The sequence below is a fragment of the Equus przewalskii genome, chromosome 4, assembly GCF_037783145.1.
Source record: "Equus przewalskii isolate Varuska chromosome 4, EquPr2, whole genome shotgun sequence".
NCBI classification, from domain to species: Eukaryota; Metazoa; Chordata; class Mammalia; order Perissodactyla; family Equidae; genus Equus; species Equus przewalskii.
Window position 1 is genome coordinate 48,930,692 of NC_091834.1, and position 23,293 is coordinate 48,953,984.

General features: G+C 34.9%; 1 protein-coding gene across 5 annotated transcripts in view; it reads right to left on the reverse strand.

Annotated features, from left to right (window-relative positions):
* Window positions 1-23,293, reverse strand: part of CRPPA (CDP-L-ribitol pyrophosphorylase A) — a 283,050-nt gene that overhangs the window by 129,456 nt on the left and 130,301 nt on the right. For all 5 annotated transcript variants that reach the window (XR_011539068.1, XM_070615818.1, XM_070615820.1 and 2 more), the window contains exons 7-8: window positions 12,088-12,180; window positions 11,515-11,607 (exon numbers count right to left, since the gene is read on the reverse strand). Coding sequence is in view for 4 of the 5 variants with exons in the window: in XM_070615818.1 (XP_070471919.1) it covers window positions 11,515-11,607; window positions 12,088-12,180 (186 nt within the window). In the remaining variant the exon portion in view is untranslated. The remainder of the gene's footprint in view (window positions 1-11,514; window positions 11,608-12,087; window positions 12,181-23,293) is intronic.

Consider the following 23,293-nt stretch of genomic DNA (forward strand, 5'->3'; position numbering starts at 1 on the left):
ATGCTACTTTTTAGAGTAAATACAGAAAATAATTTAAAATAAGACATAAGCAGTCATTTACTGACACAATAAGATGTGCTTCCTAACATGAAGCATGAAGATATACTTCACAAAAACTAAAAACAGATATCTGTAAATTTGATAATTATATTTCTTTTTCTAAAAGGCAAAATGGAAAATAATTGAACTATACTAAAAAGTAAGGAGGACAGCAGAAATCAAGATAGTAAAATTCATAAAGTTCAAATTTATACATAATAAATAATGGCCTAAAAACTCAGGTAGAAATAGGAGTGTTATTCTCCTTAAAAGAATGCAGCTATTACTTGAGATGTAATTTCTATTTACTTTCTCATACCTCACCCCCCTTCATTTCTGCAAGGAACCACAAAGTATTTTTTTTATGGTGGGCAGCACTTGAAACAGGGTGGAATAGGAGACATCAGGACCAGGAATATCAAGGCCAAACTCAAGTCAATAAACATTTCTGAATTCCTACTCATGCTGTGTTGGGAAAAGGGAAAGGACTGAGCACAGTGTAAGGAAGGATTCCGAGAGGAAATATTGTAACTCAAATTTTAAGGATAATAAGAGCCAGGCAAGCAAACACTAGAAAAATAGTGTCACAGGTAGAAAACCTCACCAGAGTAAACGCAGTTATGTCAAGTAACATGGTGCCTGTGTGGAACTCCAGCAGGTCAGTATTACCAGAGCACAAACTGCTCAGTGAGGAAATGAGAGTCAGAATGATAAAATGAAGCAAGAGCCCAACCAGGCCAAGCCTTTATGACCTGACTGCTTTTTGTCCAATACAGGATGAGGACCCTCTGGAAGGTTTTAATAAGGAGGGTAGCTTGGAAGATTTGCAATTAGCAAAATCCGTCATGATGGCTGTGATGAGGTCAAAAGTGAAGTAACAGAGGGACTGTCGGGAGTTCCTGGAGGAGAGAACATGGATTCAAATTTCTTAAACTGCGCGCACTTGAACATTCCTGCCACAACATAGAGTAATGATGATTAGAGATAAAAACATAAGAATTGGTACATGAGTAATACTTTAAATCATGAGACTTGACCCAGCGAGTATATGTCTATTAAAGAAATTTCTAACAGATATTTTAGGTAATGATACTGAGTAACTGTGGCAAACAGGTCATTTAGGATTGAAAATCTAAAGGTCAGAAAACTATGGCCCACAGGTCAAAGCCAGTCACCTGCCTGTTTTTTTTTTTTTTTGGAAATAAAGTTTTATTGAAACACAGCCACACCCATTATTTTACATCTTTTCTGTGGCTGCTTATGCAGTACCACAGCAGAGTTGAATAGCTGTAACAAAGACTTTAATGGCCCACAAAGCCTAAAATATTTACTAACTGGCACTTAACAAGAAACATTGCCAACCCCTTAAATATAAAGAAATTATCTCCGATCCAGGCAAAGAAATGGCCTGGGTTATCTCTTGTAAAATGAGAGCTTTCTACTAAACGGTTTTTAAGATCTTTTTCTCCTCTATCAATCTAGGTTTCTGTTACTTGAAAAGGGCAAGTATTGACATCCCTAATGAACGTCATGTGGTAAAGTGAAATGAGCACGAAGCTTATTCTTGAACCGAGGATAATGGCATCTATGATAATCAACTCTCAGAATTGCTCTGAGGATTAAATAGAATCATTTATTTTAAAAGAAAAGGATGGTGACACTATTTCAAGCATTCAGTAAGTGTCTGTTATTACTAACATTAAAATAAGTTTGCTAATAATATGCATTAGCAGGCCACATAGGGGGGAGGTCTGAGAATTATAAATGTAATGAGAGTTCCATTTCTTACAAATGGAAAAAGCAAGAAACACAAGATCACAGTTGGATTCTCATTGGTTGGGCAAAAATCCAAAACTCCATCATTACCATAAACATATTAAATTAAAAAACAAAAATTTATAGTTCTTTCTCAAAAGACCTAGAAATGGGTATAATACTCCGAGTACTCAGAAGAAACAAGCAGGTGACTTTAAGCAGTCCTTTCATTCTCAAACAAGAATTTTCCAGTGCCAATACTAGGATTATCTTGGCAACATGTGCTGCATTCTACCTTAGCAGGTACCAGTGAATCAAGTATCCCAGCATTTAAGTAAAATAAGTATAAGCTTCAAAATCCCATAACATAAAACCTCTGGTGCCTGGAAAATTGAATCATACTATACCTTTCAAAAGTATCACACATAAACTTATGGCAAAGAGGGTTCAAGCCAAAACACGTTTGGATCAAGAAGCTTTTTGCACTGATTCCATCACCTTTCTATACTTCCAATAAAACAGTTCAAGCTTTCTAGAAAACTGCAAAAGTAATCTATTTTTTTGGTGGCTATAGATTTTTATCCTAAAGGAATAGTGCTCAGGCCTGGTAATATTCTTACCATCTTCCTGCCTGCTAATGTTTTGAGCGATGGACAAGATTTGTTTTTGTTTTTGTTTTTTAGTTTAGTTTTTTTTTTCAGAATATAAAGGATTAGTACAGAAAAGATTCATAATAAACATGATCCATCATACAAACATTATGTAAGACTTGGCAAAGGAATATGAAAGATTTATTTCTAAATTGTGCCTATATCTGGAATTCTATTAAAATTCAAATGAAGGAGGCCTTGGAGGAGAATAACTTACCTTTCCAAGTAGGCTTTAGAACAACAGCTTCTCTGCATACAAATACACACACTCATAGCACACACACGAATGAACAGAAAGCTTCTGGTATGAGTGAAATCTTTCTTATTGTCTCAGCTAACAAATTTGGGATAATCATCTGCCTACTCAACCTTCAGAAACAATCCAAAAAGATCCTTCTCTAATGTCTGCTCTCTTACTATCATTCACCCAGTTTCACAAGACGTAAAACTGGAGGTTATACTTTCTCTCTCTCATTAAGTCAAGCAGCAATTCTTCATGCTTCTAGTTCTTTAAATATATCTTGATTCCAGCCATTTCTGCCCATTCACTCTAAAACTAATCTAGTCCTAGCCACCACCATTATTACTTGGAATTCTGCGATAGCCTACTACCTAAACAAAATGCAGCATCAAGGAATCTCTCTGATCACTTCAATCCATTCTCTGTGCTGCATCCAGAATGATGGGTAAAACGCAAATCTGATCACATCAGTTTCTACTGGGCAGTGCTGCTTTATGGAGTTCAACATCTGAAGGCCTGCCTTGACCTAGACCTGTCACACTGGAGAGACCTCAACACTCCCCAATGTGTAGTTCATTCTCTATTTCAGATCCACTCGCTCTTTCCAGTCCTGACCATTCTATGTGCTACTCTTTCCATATGGAAATGTTATTCTTTCTATTCTTCATAGAGCTGAACCTTGCTCAGTCTTCTGAATTTCAGCTTTCTCTCCTACTCTTAAGGAGATCTCTCCTGATCTTCTATTCCAGGTCAAATTGCCCCTTTCTCAAGCAGATCTCGTTGAAGTTCTTACCTTGAGGTGGGGGATAGAAAGGACAGTGAACAAGACCCCCTGAACTCCCAACCACTGGATCACTTCCCAGGCTAACTCTGGTCATTTAATTAACCTCATATTATGTGAACCTTCATTTTGGAAAACAAAAATAGGTAAATTATTTCCTTAACTGATCAAGATAAAATCTGGAAAATTAGCTTATATAGAAACATCTTATTCTTCTAAAGTAGGATACAGTTTTTGGTTGTTTGTTTGTTTTGTTTTTTTTTTTTTTTTTGGAGGAAGATTAGCCCTCAGCTACTGCCAGTCCTCCTCTTTTTGCTGAGGAAGCCTGGCTCTGAGCTAACATCCGTGCCCATCTTCCTCTAGTTTATACGTGGGACGCCTACCACAGCATGGCTGCCAAGCAGTGCCATGTCCGCACCCGGGATCCGAACCAGCGAACCCCGGGCCGCCGAGAAGCGGAACGTGCGAACTTAACCGCTGCGCCACCGGGCCGGCCCCAAAAGCAGGATACAGTTTTAAAAAAAGGTTCACATTATTAAATAAGCTACATGTATGTCAAAATACCTGTCACACAGATGTTCAATAAATGTTATATCAATCTATATTAAGCAAACAATTAGGTAATGAAGAGAATAGGATAGTTCCCTATAAAGTGCTAACTAGGTAACACCTAAACTACGTTTAAAATGAATTGGTAAGAGGAAGCACTGGTGTGAGCTTTAATGGTTAAGGAATCACTTTTAGAAGGCAGAGCCTGGGCTAGACATGGAAGAATAGATTCCTTGGGAGGGGGGAAAAAGATTAATGTTAACAACTCCTGTTAAAGAGAGAGAAAAAAGAGGAATGAACGCAAGAATGGAAAATCTAGACTTAACCTAATGAAAACCAGACTACAAAAAGAGGAAGATAAATAAGAAAGGGACAAATACAAGAGGAACCATTAAAATAAAATCCTATGAGTCTTGTGATAAGGATTAAAGTATAGAAAGTTCTCAAAAATGGCTCAATAAAGGAATACCATATCACCTGATTCATAATTAACATGACCGTAATAATCTAAATTGCTCTACTATATCTATACATAAAAGACATGCATAGTAGATTATATGAAAGTAAAAGGAATTCACAACCTATAGCAGCACAGAAAATACCCTTAGAAAGAGAAGCCGCTTAGATGCCTTCAAGGGCATCCCACTCTGTTTACAGATAAAGATTCTCAACTCAAGTTCAAAGGCATGAAATAAGTAGCTAGGTTAACAGACACTTGTTATTTGCAGACCTAGTACTTGTATCCTGACCCTCACTCCAGGTTCAGCATCCTTAACATGCCAAAGGTCTCCTAAAACTTAAAAATAACAGCCAATTATTTCTATTCAATACTTCCTCTACAACAATATAACTTATTTTTCTCTGTGAAGTAAAACCCTTTTAAATCTTATAAACAAAGTCAGGTGCGGCATGTTTATATTAACATATGTATTATGTTAATTTATTACTAATTATAGAAGTATAACATGTAATTTGAAAATAAATGATATTGAAACTATTTGGTTCCATCTCTGGAAAGAAATAGCACAACATAATTAAGCTAAAGACCATTTCCACTATTTAAAATAGAACCCAGTACACAAAAAATCTAATGAGAGAAATTCCCAGGCATATTTTTTGAAAAACTGAATGACCAAACCAATTGTTCAATTCCTTTTCTAGGGCTAAAATTAATGTAAGCTGCCTAACAAAGAAGGCTAGTTTCATTTATTTTGCCTCCTGTGTATTTTATGTTAAATTTTATAAATGGATTTACCAGGACAGCACTGGCAATAAATTTACAAACAACTTTGTTCATCTGACCAAGCTCAGGAAACTACTTAAAATAGGAACATAGCACACCAAACCCTGTGCTTAATTAAGAAAAAAATATTCATAAAACCTAGAAAAAGTCCTCTGGAATTCATTCTACTTGCATATTCCAGTGGAACATCATTCTATCTGAAAATAACCTTTATTCATTAGAAGAAAGAATACTAGGAAGGTGTGCCCTCTGAGAATCATTTCTTTACACATCATCAGTTACATGTTCATCACAATTAATCTCAGGGAATTTGTATATCCCACAACACAAACTTTCCAGTAACCATTTAGCCATAAGCAAAGATCTCCTAAAATTTACAATAACAGTCAATTCTTTCTATTCAACACCCCCTACAAGAATGACTTCATCATTCCTCATCTTTGTGTTAAATACGAATTCCTTCATGACTGAAATTGTGAAAAGGTTCTAAAGGTATTTTAAACCACTATTTGTTAAGATTTTATTATTGATTTAGGCAGGAAATACCTGAGACTGACTATATCAGCAGAAAACAAATGAAAACATCGGTAGAATTTGTGGAAGTAATTGCATTTCTGCCACTGAAGCTGTGTATGACCATGAAAGAGAAAACTTCAATGTCTCTTAAGTGAAAACATAAAAATTCAACATACAACAAAGTTAAAATTTTCTGAAGGAAAAATCAAGATATCCATAAGCCTACAGTAGCAACATGGTTGAGTTTGAAGTAGAAAAGGGATTTGGATCTACTCCCTAGGTCATTCATTGGCTACTAAACACACAGAAAATACCCATTTGAAAATAAACTGGGGACCTAAAACATACATTGCAAAAAGTAAACCCAATATGGAGGCAATGAGCATTACAATGGCCAGCTCTCTTGTTTGTTTTATAAGAACTTGTATCTTAAAAACACATTTTCTTAGTCTAGTAATAATAGGGTTAACAGGAGGAAATGTATAGAGCAAATAGTTAAGTAAAGGGTGACAAAGATACACGTCTGGGGTCTGGTAAGAAATTTAACATGATCACAGATTTTTATAACTTAAATTCAATAAAGGCTCAATTACCCTGTGAAGCTAAAGTAAGAAGCCATTAGCACTTAAAAGAAGGAATCAATATGTTTTTCCAATTGGCATTTGTTCTTTATTAGGGAGGAATATTAAATACACATATGTATGTATATGTGTATTTTTAATCTTTTTCCATCTTATTATTTAACACATTCATAAGAGCATAAAAGTAACAAGTGTATATGATACATTGCACATTGGATTGATTCTGTTCCTGGCTCCGCCCTTGGTGAGCCGCAGAACCTTCTGGAAACAATTTACATCTCTGTGACAGCTTCCCCAGATGTGAAAGTATCAAGTTTTAAATGGATGGTGGTTTTCTATTTTTTTATTTGCTGACATGTTCAAATATTAAACATTTTGAAGTATTTTAAAGATCATATATTCTGATCTGTTATGTCAATAAACTACTTCCTGGTAACTAGAACTAAATGAGGCACTTTTGAAGGTTTATTTATGTTTTTCAAAGCATTAAAATTCCATATGGTAATTTATGTTTTGGGCTAAAGTAAATTCATGAAAAGATTCCTATCTCTCATAAAGCACCAATGAAATTATTGTCTACATTGTCAGAGGAAAGAACAGATCTCGTGTAATTATCCAGATAATTACTGTAAAATTATTTTGCTGTGGAAAAGTAATAAACTGTTTTATCAAGTAAAATTAAAGAGTTTGCTTCATTTCTCAGTTTTGAACTTCTACTTAGATTTCTTGCCAATTTCTTTTTGCTTTTAAAAATTTTAACATTTCTTTGGTGCCCATTATATGAATCAGCTATGCTTATTGAAAAAATAAGCTTTAAGTAAGAATATACTGTCCATTACTTCATCTGATAGTACCACTAAAGGGTGTTTTGTGGAAACCTTGCCAGATCCAAATAAATTAGAATCCCTATTTCATTTTCTGAATTTAGGAAGGTATTTTTTGAGAGTTTTACAATTGGTTTTACACAATCTTGGCTGGAAAACAGCTACAGTTAGTTTTGCCTCTTGAAACTCTCTTCTCCATCGCTGGGCAAAAAACAGCTCTCGGATCATTTGTTTATAAACAAGAACTCAGCCTACAATTCAGACTCTTGGTACTTTTGAGTCTTGTTTAATTTAGGTAAAAGCTTATGCTTTTTTGGAATGATTTTTCTATCAGAAATTTTATGAATTTATCTCTTATCATTTTCATAAATTTAATCTATTACTTTATATTTCCAAATATTTTTTCATCATTATTTAAGGATTGAACAAAAACACACGATAAGAGTAGAAAATAGAGAACAGAACATGTCCCACGTTGATGGCTATTCTATCAGGTGATTCCACAAAGAGCTTTCAGATAATCTTTTGAGAGCTGCAATCTAAAAAAGTTACTAGCACTGCTACATACCGCTCCCGCCCCTGGGTAACCACAAAGAAGAGAGGATAATAACAACTTCAGTCAACTCAGAATAAAAACGTGGATCCTTGATAACTTACACTATAGACTAAACAGCATCAAAAATCACATGTGAAAAGGACTCTCCGACACAATTCCTACACAATTTAACTTTACAAAAGAAAGCACTGGTTTTTAATGTTTATAAGGTTTTTCTTGTTAAAAGACATAGAAAGGGATCTAAATGTTTTAAATTCCTTTATGCCTACCAGTCTTTAATTTTAAGAAAGAGTATTTTTTTTGCTTTTAAGTAGGGAATATTCTCCTAGTACAAGGTATGCTTGTTATCTGAGTGTGTTTGCAAAGTCTCATAAGGTAAAAGATTGTACAAGGCAACAAATGTCATCCTAACACACACACAGATTCATTGAGAAACACAACACTTATAAAGAACCCCATTCGACTATCTCTGCCCACTTTAATAGTGACATCTATTTTAGCCCAAGTAGTCAACATTACAATCATCATTACCATCACCAATCAGTCTACAGCTGTTGTAGAAGTTTGGAAAATTCTGATAATTCAAAATAATTGCAATGAAATTAAGTTACATCTACCAAAACATAGGATTTCATTAAGCTGATCTAATTAACATTGGCAAACTATAATCATACTCAACACGACGAATGAAAACTTGGCAAAATTTGACCACTTAAAATATATAAAGATAAAACAATAAGAATGATGGCCCAAATAAAAATAGATGGCCCAAAAAGACTACTTCAAACAGAGAATTAATAAAGGATATTTTTATAAAACTGAAAATGTCCAGGGGCTGGCCTGGTGGCGTAGGGGTTAAGTTCACACGCTCCACTTTGGTGGCCTGCGGTTCACAGGTATGGATCCCAGGCACAGACCTGCACACTGTTCAGCAAGCCATGCTGTGGTAATGTCCCACATACAAAACAGAGGAAGACTGGCACAGTTGTTAGCTCAGGGCCAATTTCCTCACCAAAAAGAAAAAAAAAACAAAGTCCAAAAATATTTCTTCAAAAATGATCACTTGAAATGAAGCATATCACAACATAACATATAATGTCCACAACATTATGCAAAAAAGTTCATTTTTGCAAACATAATCTAAATTTTTTTTTAAATAAGATAACACTATCTTAATAAGTATCTTAGTTCTTTTAAGATAAAGTCTCAACTATGTTTTCTACTCTTCCTGGTGAAATTTTGTTCTTTCTTTAATTGGATCTTAAAGCAGTAGCCTCTTACCTATGCCAGTTTATGATAGATAACAAAAATCCCCTACATTAAATATTTCCTCTCCCATTTCACTTTCATAAAAGTTATGGAGAAGCTGATCTTCAGACAATCAAGACTCCTGCAGAACCTGAAATAAAATCTAATTGTGCTAAATACCCCTGTACCGAGGACCCAACACCATTAACTCTTCACTCTTTTAGTGTGTGGCTCCCTCCAAGAGACAAATATTTCAGATGAGGTTGAAAGTCACATGTTGACTACTGAATGACAACTAACAGACCATTTCAAAATTTTTCTATATCTACTTGAGAATATAAAAGACAATGTGGGCTGCATCAATACTGTAGGCCTGACACCAATTTTCAGCACTGAGAACCTGATCTAATGTTTTTGTCAAACAAATGCCCCATCTAACCTTACTATCAGCACACTGAGTCTACCTATGCAATGAGAAAATAATGGGTGAACAAATACTAATTATGAAGTGCCAACTCTCCAATTTAAACATTTCACAGTGTTTATAGTATATGGACTTATCGTTTACAGACTTATAATATTCCTACTCCTCAAACTAGAAAGGAAATGTCTCCCAGAACTAATTACATGATTATCCCTCATTCCCCTTAGTTTGATACAGAAAATCAGGTAGTCAAAAAAAATTCTGGCATTTACTGGGATACATAAAATAGAAGTCAACAGAAAATTAAATTCAAATATTTATAAAGTCAATACATAAATCTGGGGTTGAGATAACAATAGTAGCAATGAAACAGAAGAACCAACAGTTTAAAAACTGTGTGTGTGTATTTGATGTAGAAAGGCAGAGGGAAAAGGCAGAAGAAAAATTCAAAGATTACACAGATTCCCACCTGGGTGTCTGCCACACTGTTTTGGCCACTAAAGGAAGTCAATTGATGGAGAATGTGCTTTTGTGATAGATTTGATATGCTAGGCCTGAGAAGATAGTGAAGTACTCAAATGGAAGTACCTAATAGAATGTTGGAAAATGTATGACTGAAGCTCAAGAATAAGATTAGAGCAGCAGAAGTGAAGTTTGAGTCACCTCATGCAAATTCAAAAGAAGAGAAGCTAGGCTATTAAATGAAACTAACATTGCTTGCCTGCCAAGGGCCCAGCGCTGTGTTATCAACTACACTTTGCATTTATTCATTCATTTTAATCCTTACAATGACTTAAGAAGTAGGGTTATTAGCCTCATTTCTAAAATGAAGAAAGCAAGCCTCAGACAAGTTAAGTAACTTGACCACAGAACTAAGGTATTCTGAGTTCAAAGCCTTTGCTCTCTTCTCTCTTCACAGTATTGGACTGCCTCCTTAGAATAATATCTGGGAATATGGAATGAATGAGATTTCTAAGTAAGTTAATGTGGAGAGAGGAACAGAGGGCCAAACACACAGCTCTGAACTTACCTCTATCCTACAGAACCTTAGAGCCTTCTAACATTGGATACATTTCAGAATGTCCTAAAAAACTTCAAAGAAAGTACCTATATTTCTGTTAAAATCAGACACATGTAGAATTTGGGTTTACATAATCAGCAGGACCCAAGGAACTTATCTTTAGGGCTTATGACCAAACAGGCCAGTGAAATAACCAAACCTCCCCCAACTGCTAATTTGTTTCTACTTGCATTGCTCAGTCTAGAGTTGCTTATTTGTAATGCAAATTATCACTATTCTGTATTAATGATCTTACCTAACAAGAATTAAATTACCACACTACGGGATGGGCCTGAGCTTTAGGGAACTTGGCAATTGCTAAGCAACTGTTCTGAGAATTTCATGTTTGGAATCCCTTCCCTCAGCAAAATGCTGCAGACTACAGATGCTGCTCCTCAGCCAGTTTGGCAGGCCCGGCCTCTGGTTTCATTCCTTCCTGGTTTTGCTCTCTGATATTTCCCTCTGCTATATAGTTTAATAGGCCAATCAAGTAAATTCTGAACTAAACATACACTTTTAGCCTTTCACGGAAAAGATCTCTCCAAAATTGTCATGGGTCATTCTTACAGGTGTTTTCTCATCTGTTGCTCACTCTACTTTTACTGTCCATGAACAGAGAAGATGAAACAACCTAAGAGTATATCTTCTTCCATCTTATTTTTACCTCTTTCTTTTTAATTGGTGATTTCTTCTCTAATGGCATTCTGTAATACACTAAATAAAGCTCTTTCACATCCTCCAAACAAATAGTCAACTCAGCAACACTCTTTACAATTTTAATGAAGGAAAAGAAATGAAATATGTTGCCAGGGTGAAATAAATTGTTTCCCAAACCTGTCAGTTCAACAAAATAATAAGGGCAGTAATAAGGGCAGGAGTCACAGAAGTCATAGCAACAGAGTAAGCTCAAGAATCCACAAAGAGGAGTTTCTTCTTTGGGGATTGGATGAATTTCCTCAATTGGATGAAATTTTGTTAAATAGAAAAGTTGAATTTCAAGAAAGGATGTATAAGTTTGAGGAGAAAAATCTGCGTTAATTCACTTACTGAAATAACAACAACAGGATATAAAATGGAAAGATTACTCTCTTCAAGCGCATTCAGTAATTTCCGGGTTTCTTCAAAATCAGAGGTCATAACCTGAAAGACGAGAAACGTAAAAGGAAGTGAAAAGAAGTTCTTAAATGACTTAAAAGTTAATTCATGGGAAAAAATGGAGAGCTTTTATGTAAACATTCAAACTTATTTATCAAACTTAATTTTTAATTTTCAAACAATTTTAAAGGATCTCATAAGGTTATACCTATGAAAATTTTAACTATTCATTAATTCAAACCTGTGTCATCTTATCTGCTTTACACCAGGTACAAAATAGAACACTGAAAATACTGTCTAAAGAAATATCACCCTCTTCTCATTATGGGAATCAGCTTGTTAGAAAACGTTATTTCCCTATTTCAAAAGATAAAAAATAAAATTTCCAAATACATATTGAATAACACAATTCATCTATCAAGATCTTAAATTCAAATATTTAAGAATCAAGGAAAATAAATTCTCTTCCACATTACATTTACACAGATCCTCAAGGGATTTCAATCATTTGTATTTACTACTTACATTTACACAAACAAAATTGTAGCACTGCTCTAAGATGATCTGTTGAAGATCTCTGCCAGCATGACACAGAGCCCCAGATGTGACTTTTACATGCTACGAGAAACAATTAGAGGAAAAAAGAGTTTACAAACTAGATAGAAAGACCAAATGTGAACATAAACAACTCAGTTACAAACGAGTACAAAATTGCCATAGGCACCTAAAGCCAAGGACCACATGTAAAAACAAGATAATTCAGGCTGAAGTTTACAAGGCTACCAAGAAAAAGACATTTGAACTAGTCCATGAATAACGAATATTATTTTAGCAAACAAGGAAATGGGAAATTGTTTCAGATAAGAAAAAATGTAGAAAAGGCACAGAATACATTCAGGAACAGGCAAGTAGTCTGATTTTTCTTATACAAAGAATATATTACAGAGAATGTTAGAATAAAATAAAAAAGCTTTGTTAGGGATTGTTGGAGGGTTCTGGCAGCATGTTAAATCCTACCATTACAAAGAACAGATTTAACTAAACCTGGAATGACTAAAAGCAGGGAAAGCAATAAGAAATTATCATAATAACGTAAGTGATAGAGAAATAAGATTTCAACTAGGGCACTGAGAATAAGATAAAAGAAGAGATTATTACTAAAGGTAGTCCCAGACTAGATTTAGAAGGAATAGTACCTATATCATGAAATCTTTCCTAATAAGATTTTTATTCCATAGAGTTCAATTTCCTAATTAACTTCTATTTTTTCTATTATAACAATATGAACAAAAAATTACTACCCAAGGGAACTGTTATGACGATATCTCTGCTATAATAATTCCACAAGAAGTCACATTTCAGTGGTTAATACTGGCATTATATTTAGAATGCTTTACAATTTATGATTCTAAAATACAATGCTTGTTCCTTAGTAAAACATCAAACTCTGTACCTCTAATAGCATCACCTATTCAGCAGAATTTTGTTTTAATTCTACATAATTTTGACAAAATATTTGAGACAGGGAAGTAAAGGTTTTGAGGTCTTATCTTTGCTATAGAAATTAGGTGGCTCATAAATTTCAAGAATTTTATCTTGGTTTAAAGTTCTTACTGAGTACAAAGTTCAGGGAGAAGATTATTAGAAAAACAAAAACCCATAGGCATCAGCCACATATTGATAGTAAAATAGAGAAGAAATCAGCTTCCACTGTGCAACGTTAAGTTTGTTCAAAGAGTTACATCTTCTAGATATTACAGGGAGACAACTTTTCAGGGGTTTCTCACATATCCAATCATTTTCAAAGGCATCAATAGCTAATTTACTCCAGATTGGCTTTTCAAGGATGTTTGCACAGCAGGCAGACTTATAAAGATAGCTATATCTCTTCCTGGAGCAAATTTGCTTATGTTCCAGAAAGTAAAGATAGAGACACGTCTTTCCTTGGAGCAGATTTGCTTGGCATTCCAGAGTAATAAAGACAATGTCTCTCTTTTAAGAGGAGGATGGGCTGGTTTGCCAGCAGTCCCTGTATAAGGCTAGTGATTCTTGATATCAAGATTTTTCTTTGATGTACCTCACTGGCCTGGCAATATCGAGCCCTAATACAATTTCCCTATGGGAACTGCAATTCAGAAAATCAGCACTACACTGTTATTCTCCTTGCTGCTATGGTTGTGACTAACAAACTGTCTTTTCTTTGACCCTGGAGTTTCCTGTCTCTTGCCAATATTTACGATATTGGCATACATGTTTGTGTACAAGTAGGGCATAATCCGCAGATCCTGCCATGTTTCTGACTTGACAGATAGGAAATAAGGCAACCACATTATTGGATCTTAACTTCAACAAATGTGGGTGAATGCTGAATTAAAAATGACCGAGTTTAAAATTTTCTTTTGTATGTACTCAAATGAAGATGTTCTCTAGAATAAGAACATGAGGGATATTCTGATTTAGCTTTTTAACTATTAAAACTGATATACTTCAGGGCCGGCCCTATGGCCGAGTGGTTGGGTTCACCCGCTCTGCTTCAGCAGCCCAGTGTTTTGCTGGCCCAGGATTTCGCGGGTTCAAATCCTGGGTGCAGACATGGCACCACTCATCGGGCCATGCTGGGGTGGCATCCCACATGCCATAACTGGAAGGACCCACAACTAAAAATATACAACTATGTACCGGGGGGCTTTGAGGAGAAAAAGGAAAAATAAAATCTTTAAAATTGATGCACTTCTTGAAGACAGGGTATGGGATCCTTGAGGGCAGAAACATTGATGTTTTTACCACTAGCAAATGCTTGATAAATAGGTTTTTAAAACTAACCGCAATCTTGTGGGTTTTTTTTAAGAGATCTTGTTTCAAGAAAAAAAGGCATATGTTCTTAAAAGCAACAATGTGGAAAAGTCTTTTTAAAAGGTTAAAAAAAATTCATCCAAATATACCACTACCTAGAAATAATTACTCTGAACATCGGATAAGTATCATTACAACAATTTTCTATTCATAATAGATGCAGCGAGCCGGCAGGACAAAAGGAGGAACGAACAAAAAGCATCACCACGTTTTATTAAAATGGGATCATAATATGCATGTCATTTTTAATCAAATCATTTAATGTTAGCAAAAAACAAAAAAAAAACCAACATGAAGATAGTAAAACTGAAGGTGCTGCCAAACTTCAGATAATTCTGATAATTCTTCACTCCCAGAGAGCTTAGTTTCTAAATGTTAAGAAAGATACCATGAACAGGATTAAGACACTGGACTTTTAATGGCAATGCATTTGATTTGTAAATCAGCATTAATTGACTTGCTTCTATGAGAGAGAAAGAAATAGCACATTTTAACCTCCATCCACAGCCTAGTTCTGGTCAATCATTATCTTTACCTTGACAAAGTTTACTAGATTTATAGCATCTTCTATAGCCATAATTCACACAATCTAGAAATAATATATCTACAGTCAAGGAAACTTTTTAAACAATATCTATTTCAAAATTCTTCATTTTAATTCACTTTATTTAAGGAACTTCATCTGCAAGTGGTTTTTGTTTTGTTTTTTTTTACAAAAGCCACAACATTTTATGTTGCTTGAGTTTTTGCTTCTATACTCAAAGAATAGCTTACCTAGGAATAAAGTTCGGTTCATACTTTGTTTCCCTCACAGATCTGTAGTCACTGTTCCAAAATTTTCAAACACTGTGCACTATCCTACTGCTTCTCATATGCCGTTTGTCATTCACTCACTCTCCATCACTTTACTGGGCAAATTTCAACATCAAGTAGTTGTACCACGAAGTCCTCATAGATGTTGTATTTGATTTTTTTTTCCTTATTGTCTTTATAACTAAAAGACAATTTGGCTGGCGGTATATATTCTTGGATTCCACTTTCATTCCCTCCAAAGTTTCTAAACACTGCTTCATTGTATTTGGATAGTGAACATTGTAGAGATTCAAGAGCTCAGACACAGTAACCTTCTTTCTATAAGCTTTGTTTTTGTTTTTTTGTGCCTCAGTACCTACTTTAAGAATTCTTTATGAGGAAGTTCAAAATCTTAATCAGAATCAGAACATTTAATTGTCAATAGGCTTTTCCTCAATTTTTCCTGAAAATATACTTTTCAGGTCTTATAGAATCAGTTTGCCATTTCAAGGAAATTTTCTTCTAGCTTCCAGAATTTCTTGGTTCGTCTACCTGACGTATAAACATTATCCATATGTTCGATGTCTTTATCATCATTCATATCTATTTTGGTTTAGTTTTCATTTAATTTTTACTTGGAATAAACTGTGATTATCCCAATTTCCCTCTATGACAATTAACTGATTTCTGTTGTATTCTATTTCTAATGTACTAATTAGCCCTATAATAGTGTTGCTCTAGTCTTAATTTTGTTCCCTTAGTTATTCAGTCACTCAGCCTCTTGCAATGTCATCTTTTAAGTTTTTAATTTTTTTGAATTCACATTTTTACTAAGTTCTTCAACAGAAGAAAACGATATGAGAATATTTTGCGGGGTAGAGAGAGCCTTGCAGTTTCTTTCAGATTTTTAAAATCTGATGCCTTCACTTTCAGCCCTTCAATGTACTTCTCCCTAACTTAAAAATATTAAGAATTATCTGGCTTCAATGAATCACCTTTTGCCCTCTAACAATGTCTTGGAGACAAATCCAGGGGTGGGGTTTAGAAGACATGATGACCCAGATAATCATCCTGTTTCTTTCTTGACTGTTACTTTTGAAATTTATGCATGAAGCTGGGTCTTTCACCTTTGTTGGTGGTTGTAAGTAATTTTGTTTGCTTGATTTACTGATTTGTTGTTTTTTTAAGCACTGGAGGAAGGAAATCGTGTAAATGATATTCAATCTATCATATTCAGCTGGTTGTCACCATCATTTTTAAATTTTTCAAGGAATTAATCTGCTTTACTTGTTGTCTTAGTCCATTTGGGCTGCTATAACAAAATACCATAGACTTGGTGGCTTAAACAAATGAACATTTTTTCCCATAGTTCTGGAGGCTGGGAAGTCCAAGTCCAAGGTGAAGGCGCTGGTAGATTCGGTGTCTGGTAAAGGGCACTTCCTGCTTCTAAGACAGCAGTCTTCTTGCTTTCTCCTCACACAGTGGAAGAGGCAAGGGAGCTTTCTGCAGTCTCTTCTGAAAGAACACTAATCCCATTCATGAATGTTCTATCCTCATGAACTGATCACCTCCCAAAGGCCCCACCTCCTAATACCATCACATTGGGTTTAGGATTTCAACATACGAATTGGGGAACAGAACACTTTCAGTCTACAGCAATTGTATACTGGACATACTTTTAAAAAAAGGTAAAGTATTCACTAAACATTAAGAGTATTTTAAGTTTAGCATTCCTAAAATAGAGCTGCTTTCATTTTTTCAATTAAGAATATGCAATTTAATATACATACATATGTCTTACATGTACGTGTTGCATGTAATTCCTACTAAATCTAAAATTGTGAATTTGTCATTAAAGTCCTCCATAATCTACCTATGTCCTATTTAAATCCTAACAATCCAACTCCACTCTTCAGCACAAATATTCTTAAACTCTAAGGCCATATTCCTCTAGGCTCATTCTTGCCTGTGATGGCTTCAGCCCATATTGACTTCAACATATACTTGTTTTCATATTAAAACTATTACATATTTTGTCTTTTTCTTTTTCTTTTTTTTTTTTTGGTGAGGAAGATTGGCCCTGAGTTAACATCTATTGCCAGTCTTCCACTTTTTGCTTGAGGAAGATTGTCACTGAGCTAACATCTCTGCCAGTCTTCCTCTATTTTGTATGTGGGATGCCGCTACAGCATAGCTTGATGAGCAGTGTGTAGGTCCGCAACTGTAATGTGAACCTGCAAACCCTGGGCCACTGAAGTAGAGCACGTGAACTTAACCACTATGCCCACTATGCCACCAGGCCAGCCCCAAAGCTATTATATATTTCTTAAACCTTATTAACGGTTAAATAAATATAATATAAGCTCTTAGAATATAGGCCATAGATACAGATATATGAAAAGAACACTGCCCAACCGTTAAAATATATTTGCTCTCATTATTTGAAAAATTAAAAATGACAATTAAAAGATAAAGCTATTCACTAACTAATGCCCACAGACTAAGATAGAAATGCATATACAATATTGTTACAAAAGGCATTAAATATTGGCATTTTTGTACCCCCTTTAAAAAAAGCTCAAAAACCAAACTGCAACTTTTTTCTTCTTGAAATTGAGATACTTTTAATAATTGTTTCCAGTTAAGTGTAATTCTTTTATTTGGTCATACTGCTTTCCTTCCAACCAGAAAACAAACAATATTTTCCATGCTTGAGTAAAGAAACTTAGATTTTACCTAAATATAGCAGAGGAGTCTTTGACACTTTGAATAAACAAAGACCACATTAGACAATGCTATTAGGCTGTTTATGAAAAGGGTCTATGGCATCATCTTATGCTGTCATTCCCAATGTTTCCACACTCAAACACAACAAATGGAGCAATCCACTGGCTACAAGAACTCCTTGTTCTGTAAATATCTTGGTTCAAAGAACATTTAAACAAAATTTAAAACAACCTTCCAATGTGTTCAGTAAAATTAAAGAAGGATACCAAAAGAAAAAAGGAAAAAAAATTCTTTCCTTACAACAAATAAGTATGTAGAAAAGATTTACTATTAACTAAATGCAAACATCTGCATATTCAAAATACTATTTAAAGCATGGATATTAGGAAGGGAAGTGGGTTGTCAAAAAATGTTTTCCATTTCAAGAAGAGTTAAGGCTAAACTAAGGCTGAAAGACTTTGATTCAAGTCCCATGAGTCAGAGGTTCAAAAATGTGTTTTTGAAAAGCCAACTCTCTTTCTACAGAACATGCTGGCTGGATCACCTCTGAATCCAAATCCATCAATTTCTCACCTCCCTCCCATTCAAACAATGGCACTAATGTGGGTGTAAACAAGGGAATCAGAGAGACAGATGCACTTTCTTTCCACTCTGTAGACAACACATTAAGAATTAAAAGTCTTGTGGTTGCCAAGGGCTGGTGGGGGTAGGGGTGGGGAAATGGGAAAATGGTGGTCCAAGGGTACAAAGTTCCAGTTATGCAAGATGAATAAATTCTGGAAATCTAATGTACAGCCTAGTGACTGCAATTAACAATATTGTATTGTATACTTGAAATTTACTAAGAGAGTAGATCTTAAGTGTTCTCACCACAAAAAAAAAAAAGAAAGAAAATGGTAACTATGTGAGGTGATGGATACATTAATTAACTTGACTGTGATGATCATTTCAAAGTGTATCTGTATACCAAAGCATCAAGTTGTATATCTTAAATATATCCAATTTTTATTTGTCAGTTATACCTCGGTAAAACTGGGGGGAAAGTCTTTCTATACTGCAAATTCAGATTTTTTAAGGTAACCATTTGTAGCTATAGTCAGCTGCCAACTGAAGGCTGAGAATTGGGCCATCAGCTCATCAGTCAGTGACCATCAGTGGAGATGCCTCTGGCCTGTGGGTGCTATGTCTGGACCTTTAGTCAGAGGATAACAGCCCAGAGCCTCTCCATCTTGATTTTTAGTAATCTTCACCTGAGATACCCCTTTAAGAAATATTCACTCTTTTCAAACTTTTGAGTTGCCAATAAACATTTACTTTATGGTTATTTTTAGACTTTTGTGGAGGTTTTATCCACCTAGCATTGCACATTTACTGTATTATTTTTTATTTTTTAGAATCAGTGTTCAGCCTCTTTTTTTGCAAAGAGCATGGCCTCTGAAGCCAAGCTCCCTGGGTTTAAATGTAGCTCTGAAACAAACTTGCTGTGTGACTCTGGGTAAATTACCTAGGCCCTGTGGCTCAGTTTAGTCATCAATAAAAAAAATTGTTCAGAATTGATAGGAAGATTAGTTAAAGTAATATGTGAGAGTTAAAGATTAACTTTTCAAGGATCTTCTCCCTATTGGTTGGCCTCCTGGAAAGCTTCAGAAAAAAAAGCTACAGCTTTAAGGCAATGAAGCTTGAGGTAATAAAATAATCAGGTTACCATTCTGCCATGTTATGTAAGCTATGAACCCCCAACCACAAACACTGAGCTAGTGGATCATACCAGTGGCCCTCTACTTCATAAGCTGCCACCATAAGACTCAGATTCTAACCTGTTGGACACACCAAAGTCTTGATATTCTCCCAATCCTAAATGCTGGGCCGGCAGAACAGCACTAGAACCAAGGTTCTGTCGTGGTGACTGGTGTTGGATCCCAGTCTCTTATCAAACCAGGGAAAGGGCTGGTACTTCCTTAATTATGCAGCTTAAAAGCCACACGGTGCAAAGTTTGGAATCTAACATTCTGCCTTGAAGATCCATTTGCAATGCTTCATAATGCAATGGACACTGCCTTCGTTCCTGAGTACATGAACTTTCCCCAATAATCACTGTTCTAGAAACACTGAAGTCTAATGTGAGCGCTGTCATGTCATTCATCTTTGTTTGCTTGAATATATGTAAGGCACTAGTGGTCATCCTTGCATAGAGCATATATTCAATATTTGCTATTATTACTCCACTCACTTCTCATCTAACTTCCACTTTTAAACGACACTTTAACACAACACCCTATCTCCATTACCCCTTTGCATTTTATACCTTGGATTTATTGAAGCTTTACCATTTGTCAGAATCTGTGTTAAATACTTTAAACAATTATCTTATTGAAATCACATAGCACACTTGTACATATATTATCATCATCCTCATGCTTGGACAAGGAAGCTGAGGCACAGAAGTTTAAAAAGAAGCCAGTAAGGGGTAGTACTCAGACTAAAGTCTGCTGGACTCCAGGTCCACATACTTAACCTCTAAAGTACACCAAGTATCAGTTTACCCCAGGTGACTATTACCTCATTATGGAAGTCACAGGACCTTTACTCAGATGAGTGATACTACAGGTCCTAACGTCAATCCAGGAGAAAGACCTGATGTAGAGGATGTAATGTGAGTACTAAAAAGCTTAATTGCTGCCATACACAATGCCCTAATAGATCATTTTTCTGGGTCCTGGACAGGGAAGAAAGAATTTAAGAAGGTCATCCAATTCACGTTCTCAGATTTGATCCTGGAAGAGTCAAGTGCTTCTGAACCACTGCATTCACTACCAGCTGAGCCATTTGTGATGGTAGCAGAAGTGATTGTTGTGGTGATACTCTTAATAAAAGTCCTTCTTTATGCATCCCTCTCTTTCATTGTTAAAATTCCCTTGGAAGGCCAATTATTGTTCTGATGCAAAACTACAAGGACTGTGGAATGGAAAACACAGGCCCTAATCCTAACAAGCCTGAGCACTAACAAAAGAATTCAAGGCTCCATTTTATCATACAGATTAGACATGTGAAGCTAGATAGTGTCTAAACAAAACGTAAAGCTACCAAATGCACATCTGCTCAAGCTTATCTTTCCATTGAATTCTACTATAGAATGTTACACTATATATAACTAATGGACAATTTGGTAGTAAATGAGAAATGACTGGCATTAGCTCATAAATCATGTTTGGCAGGCATATTTTGTAAATATTGTCCATTTTGTCATTTTGTAAATGACAAAGGATGATATGTTAAAAAGGTACGTGTAGTAATATGACCTGTTGATGTTTCTTACTAACGCATAAAACATCTGCAAGCTGAGAATCAGCAAGCTGACATAAACCAATCTTATCCGTCTTCGTTAAAAATAAAGTCTCAAAGAGTATTCTATCCATTGAGGCATTAGAATTCCATTCATTCAACCAATAAACATTTATTGAGGGCTCTGAGCCAGACACTAGATTGTACACTGAGACCATAGCAATGAATCAGATGAAGTTGCTATTCTTACGGCGAAGATGAAATAAAGTTTTGACCTGTGCTCCCCCAATTTCAATATGCATAAAAATCTCTGGGAATTTTGTTAAAACTACAGATTTTGATCCTTTTACATATTAGGTGGGGTCTAAGAATCTGCATTTCTAACAAGCTTCCAGTTGATGTTGCTATAACTGGTCCATGGATCACACTTTGAAGCAGCAAGAGGTTAGATAATTTGAACCCACGTTAATCTAAAGGTCCTCTCTCATTTTCAGGAGATATATTTACTGAGGAGTGTGCCTCCATCCAGCAGTCAGAAGATAACTTTAACCTTGACTCTATCGAAGCTATTGCCTTTCTGTACCATCTAAAATAAATTACCTCTATCTTTATTAAATCTATCAGTATGGCAAACGCCAGTGACTAAAATCAAGAATTCATTACTTCAGTTGTTTTTTTCCCTCAAGTTCTTGCCAAATGTACAGCATAATCTAATTTTACATTTAACAAAATTTTAACTTTTTCTAACTAATACAAACACTGCCCAGATGGATACAGAAATATAATTAGAGCCTTTTTCCATACAAATATGCACTAATAAAATATGTACAAGTTATATTCTAGTCAAAATGTCATAATTTGAAATTACTAGTTAGAATCCACACCAATAGTTTCCAATCAGTTTTATAGATGATTTAAATAGTCTACTAAAGACTATAAATAGTTTATTACATTTAGCTATGCATTCATTGGAAATATGATATATATAGCTTTACCCCCTCCCCCTCAAGCCATTGTAAAATTTGAGAGTGCATGAAACAAAACAGGTTCTATTAGCAGCTCTTAACTGTGGGCAACTTTGTCCTCAGGGGAAATTAAGCAATGTCAGGAGACATTTTCAGTTGTCACATGGGGAAGCACTTGGGATGGGGAAGCACTACTGGCGCCTAGTGGTAGAGGATAAAGATGCTATTCAATATTCTATGATGCACACATGGGTCAGCCCTCCAGAACAAAGAATTATATGTACCAAAACGTCAATAGTATAGCTATCACAAAACCCTGGGTTAGATGGAGAGTTCTAGTTTTTGGTCTTCAGCATTATTCATGAATCAATAACTGACACTAAAAGCAGTAATATTCTAGCAACTTCAAGGCTTTATTATAGTCATTCTTTTCTCAAAGGAAATACTAAAATTGCATTTTATCAAATGTTGTAATATAATTTTTAAAATGATATCATACCACAAATGTGACAAGTGTGTTCAAAATGGCTAGATAAGATGAGGTATATATTAAAAACAAATTCTCAGCTCAAACTCCGTCTGCCACATAGTCTTTATATTATCTCTAATTTTCAATTAGAAAGGAAATAAACAAGAAAACTAAAAACAGCTATAAATATGTATGAATAGCAAAGTGAAGAGTTCTTTCACATATAATCATAAAGAAACTATGCACTAGATGAACTTTCAAGCAATATTTAATACCACCTCAATACTTGTACAATCCAAATACTGCCATTGTAAATGTTTAAACACCATACAGTAAGCGAACTATTTTTCATTAATGTATTTTCCTTTCAAATGAGAAATAAAATTGCTATATTTACCTGTAAAATAAAATTTCCATCTTAAATAACTTTCCATTATGAGTTACATATTAATAACCTATTGAATATACATTGTCTAGCCTATAGGTCCAAAATTTTTTTAATGAAGGATATTAAACATATCCTTAATAGATATTGACAATAAATCACATTTTGAGCAAAAATAACAGAAAAATGATGTAATTTATTTCAGAAGTGTGTGAACATGTGTATACATCAGGATATTTTTAAAGCAGTATATGTCTA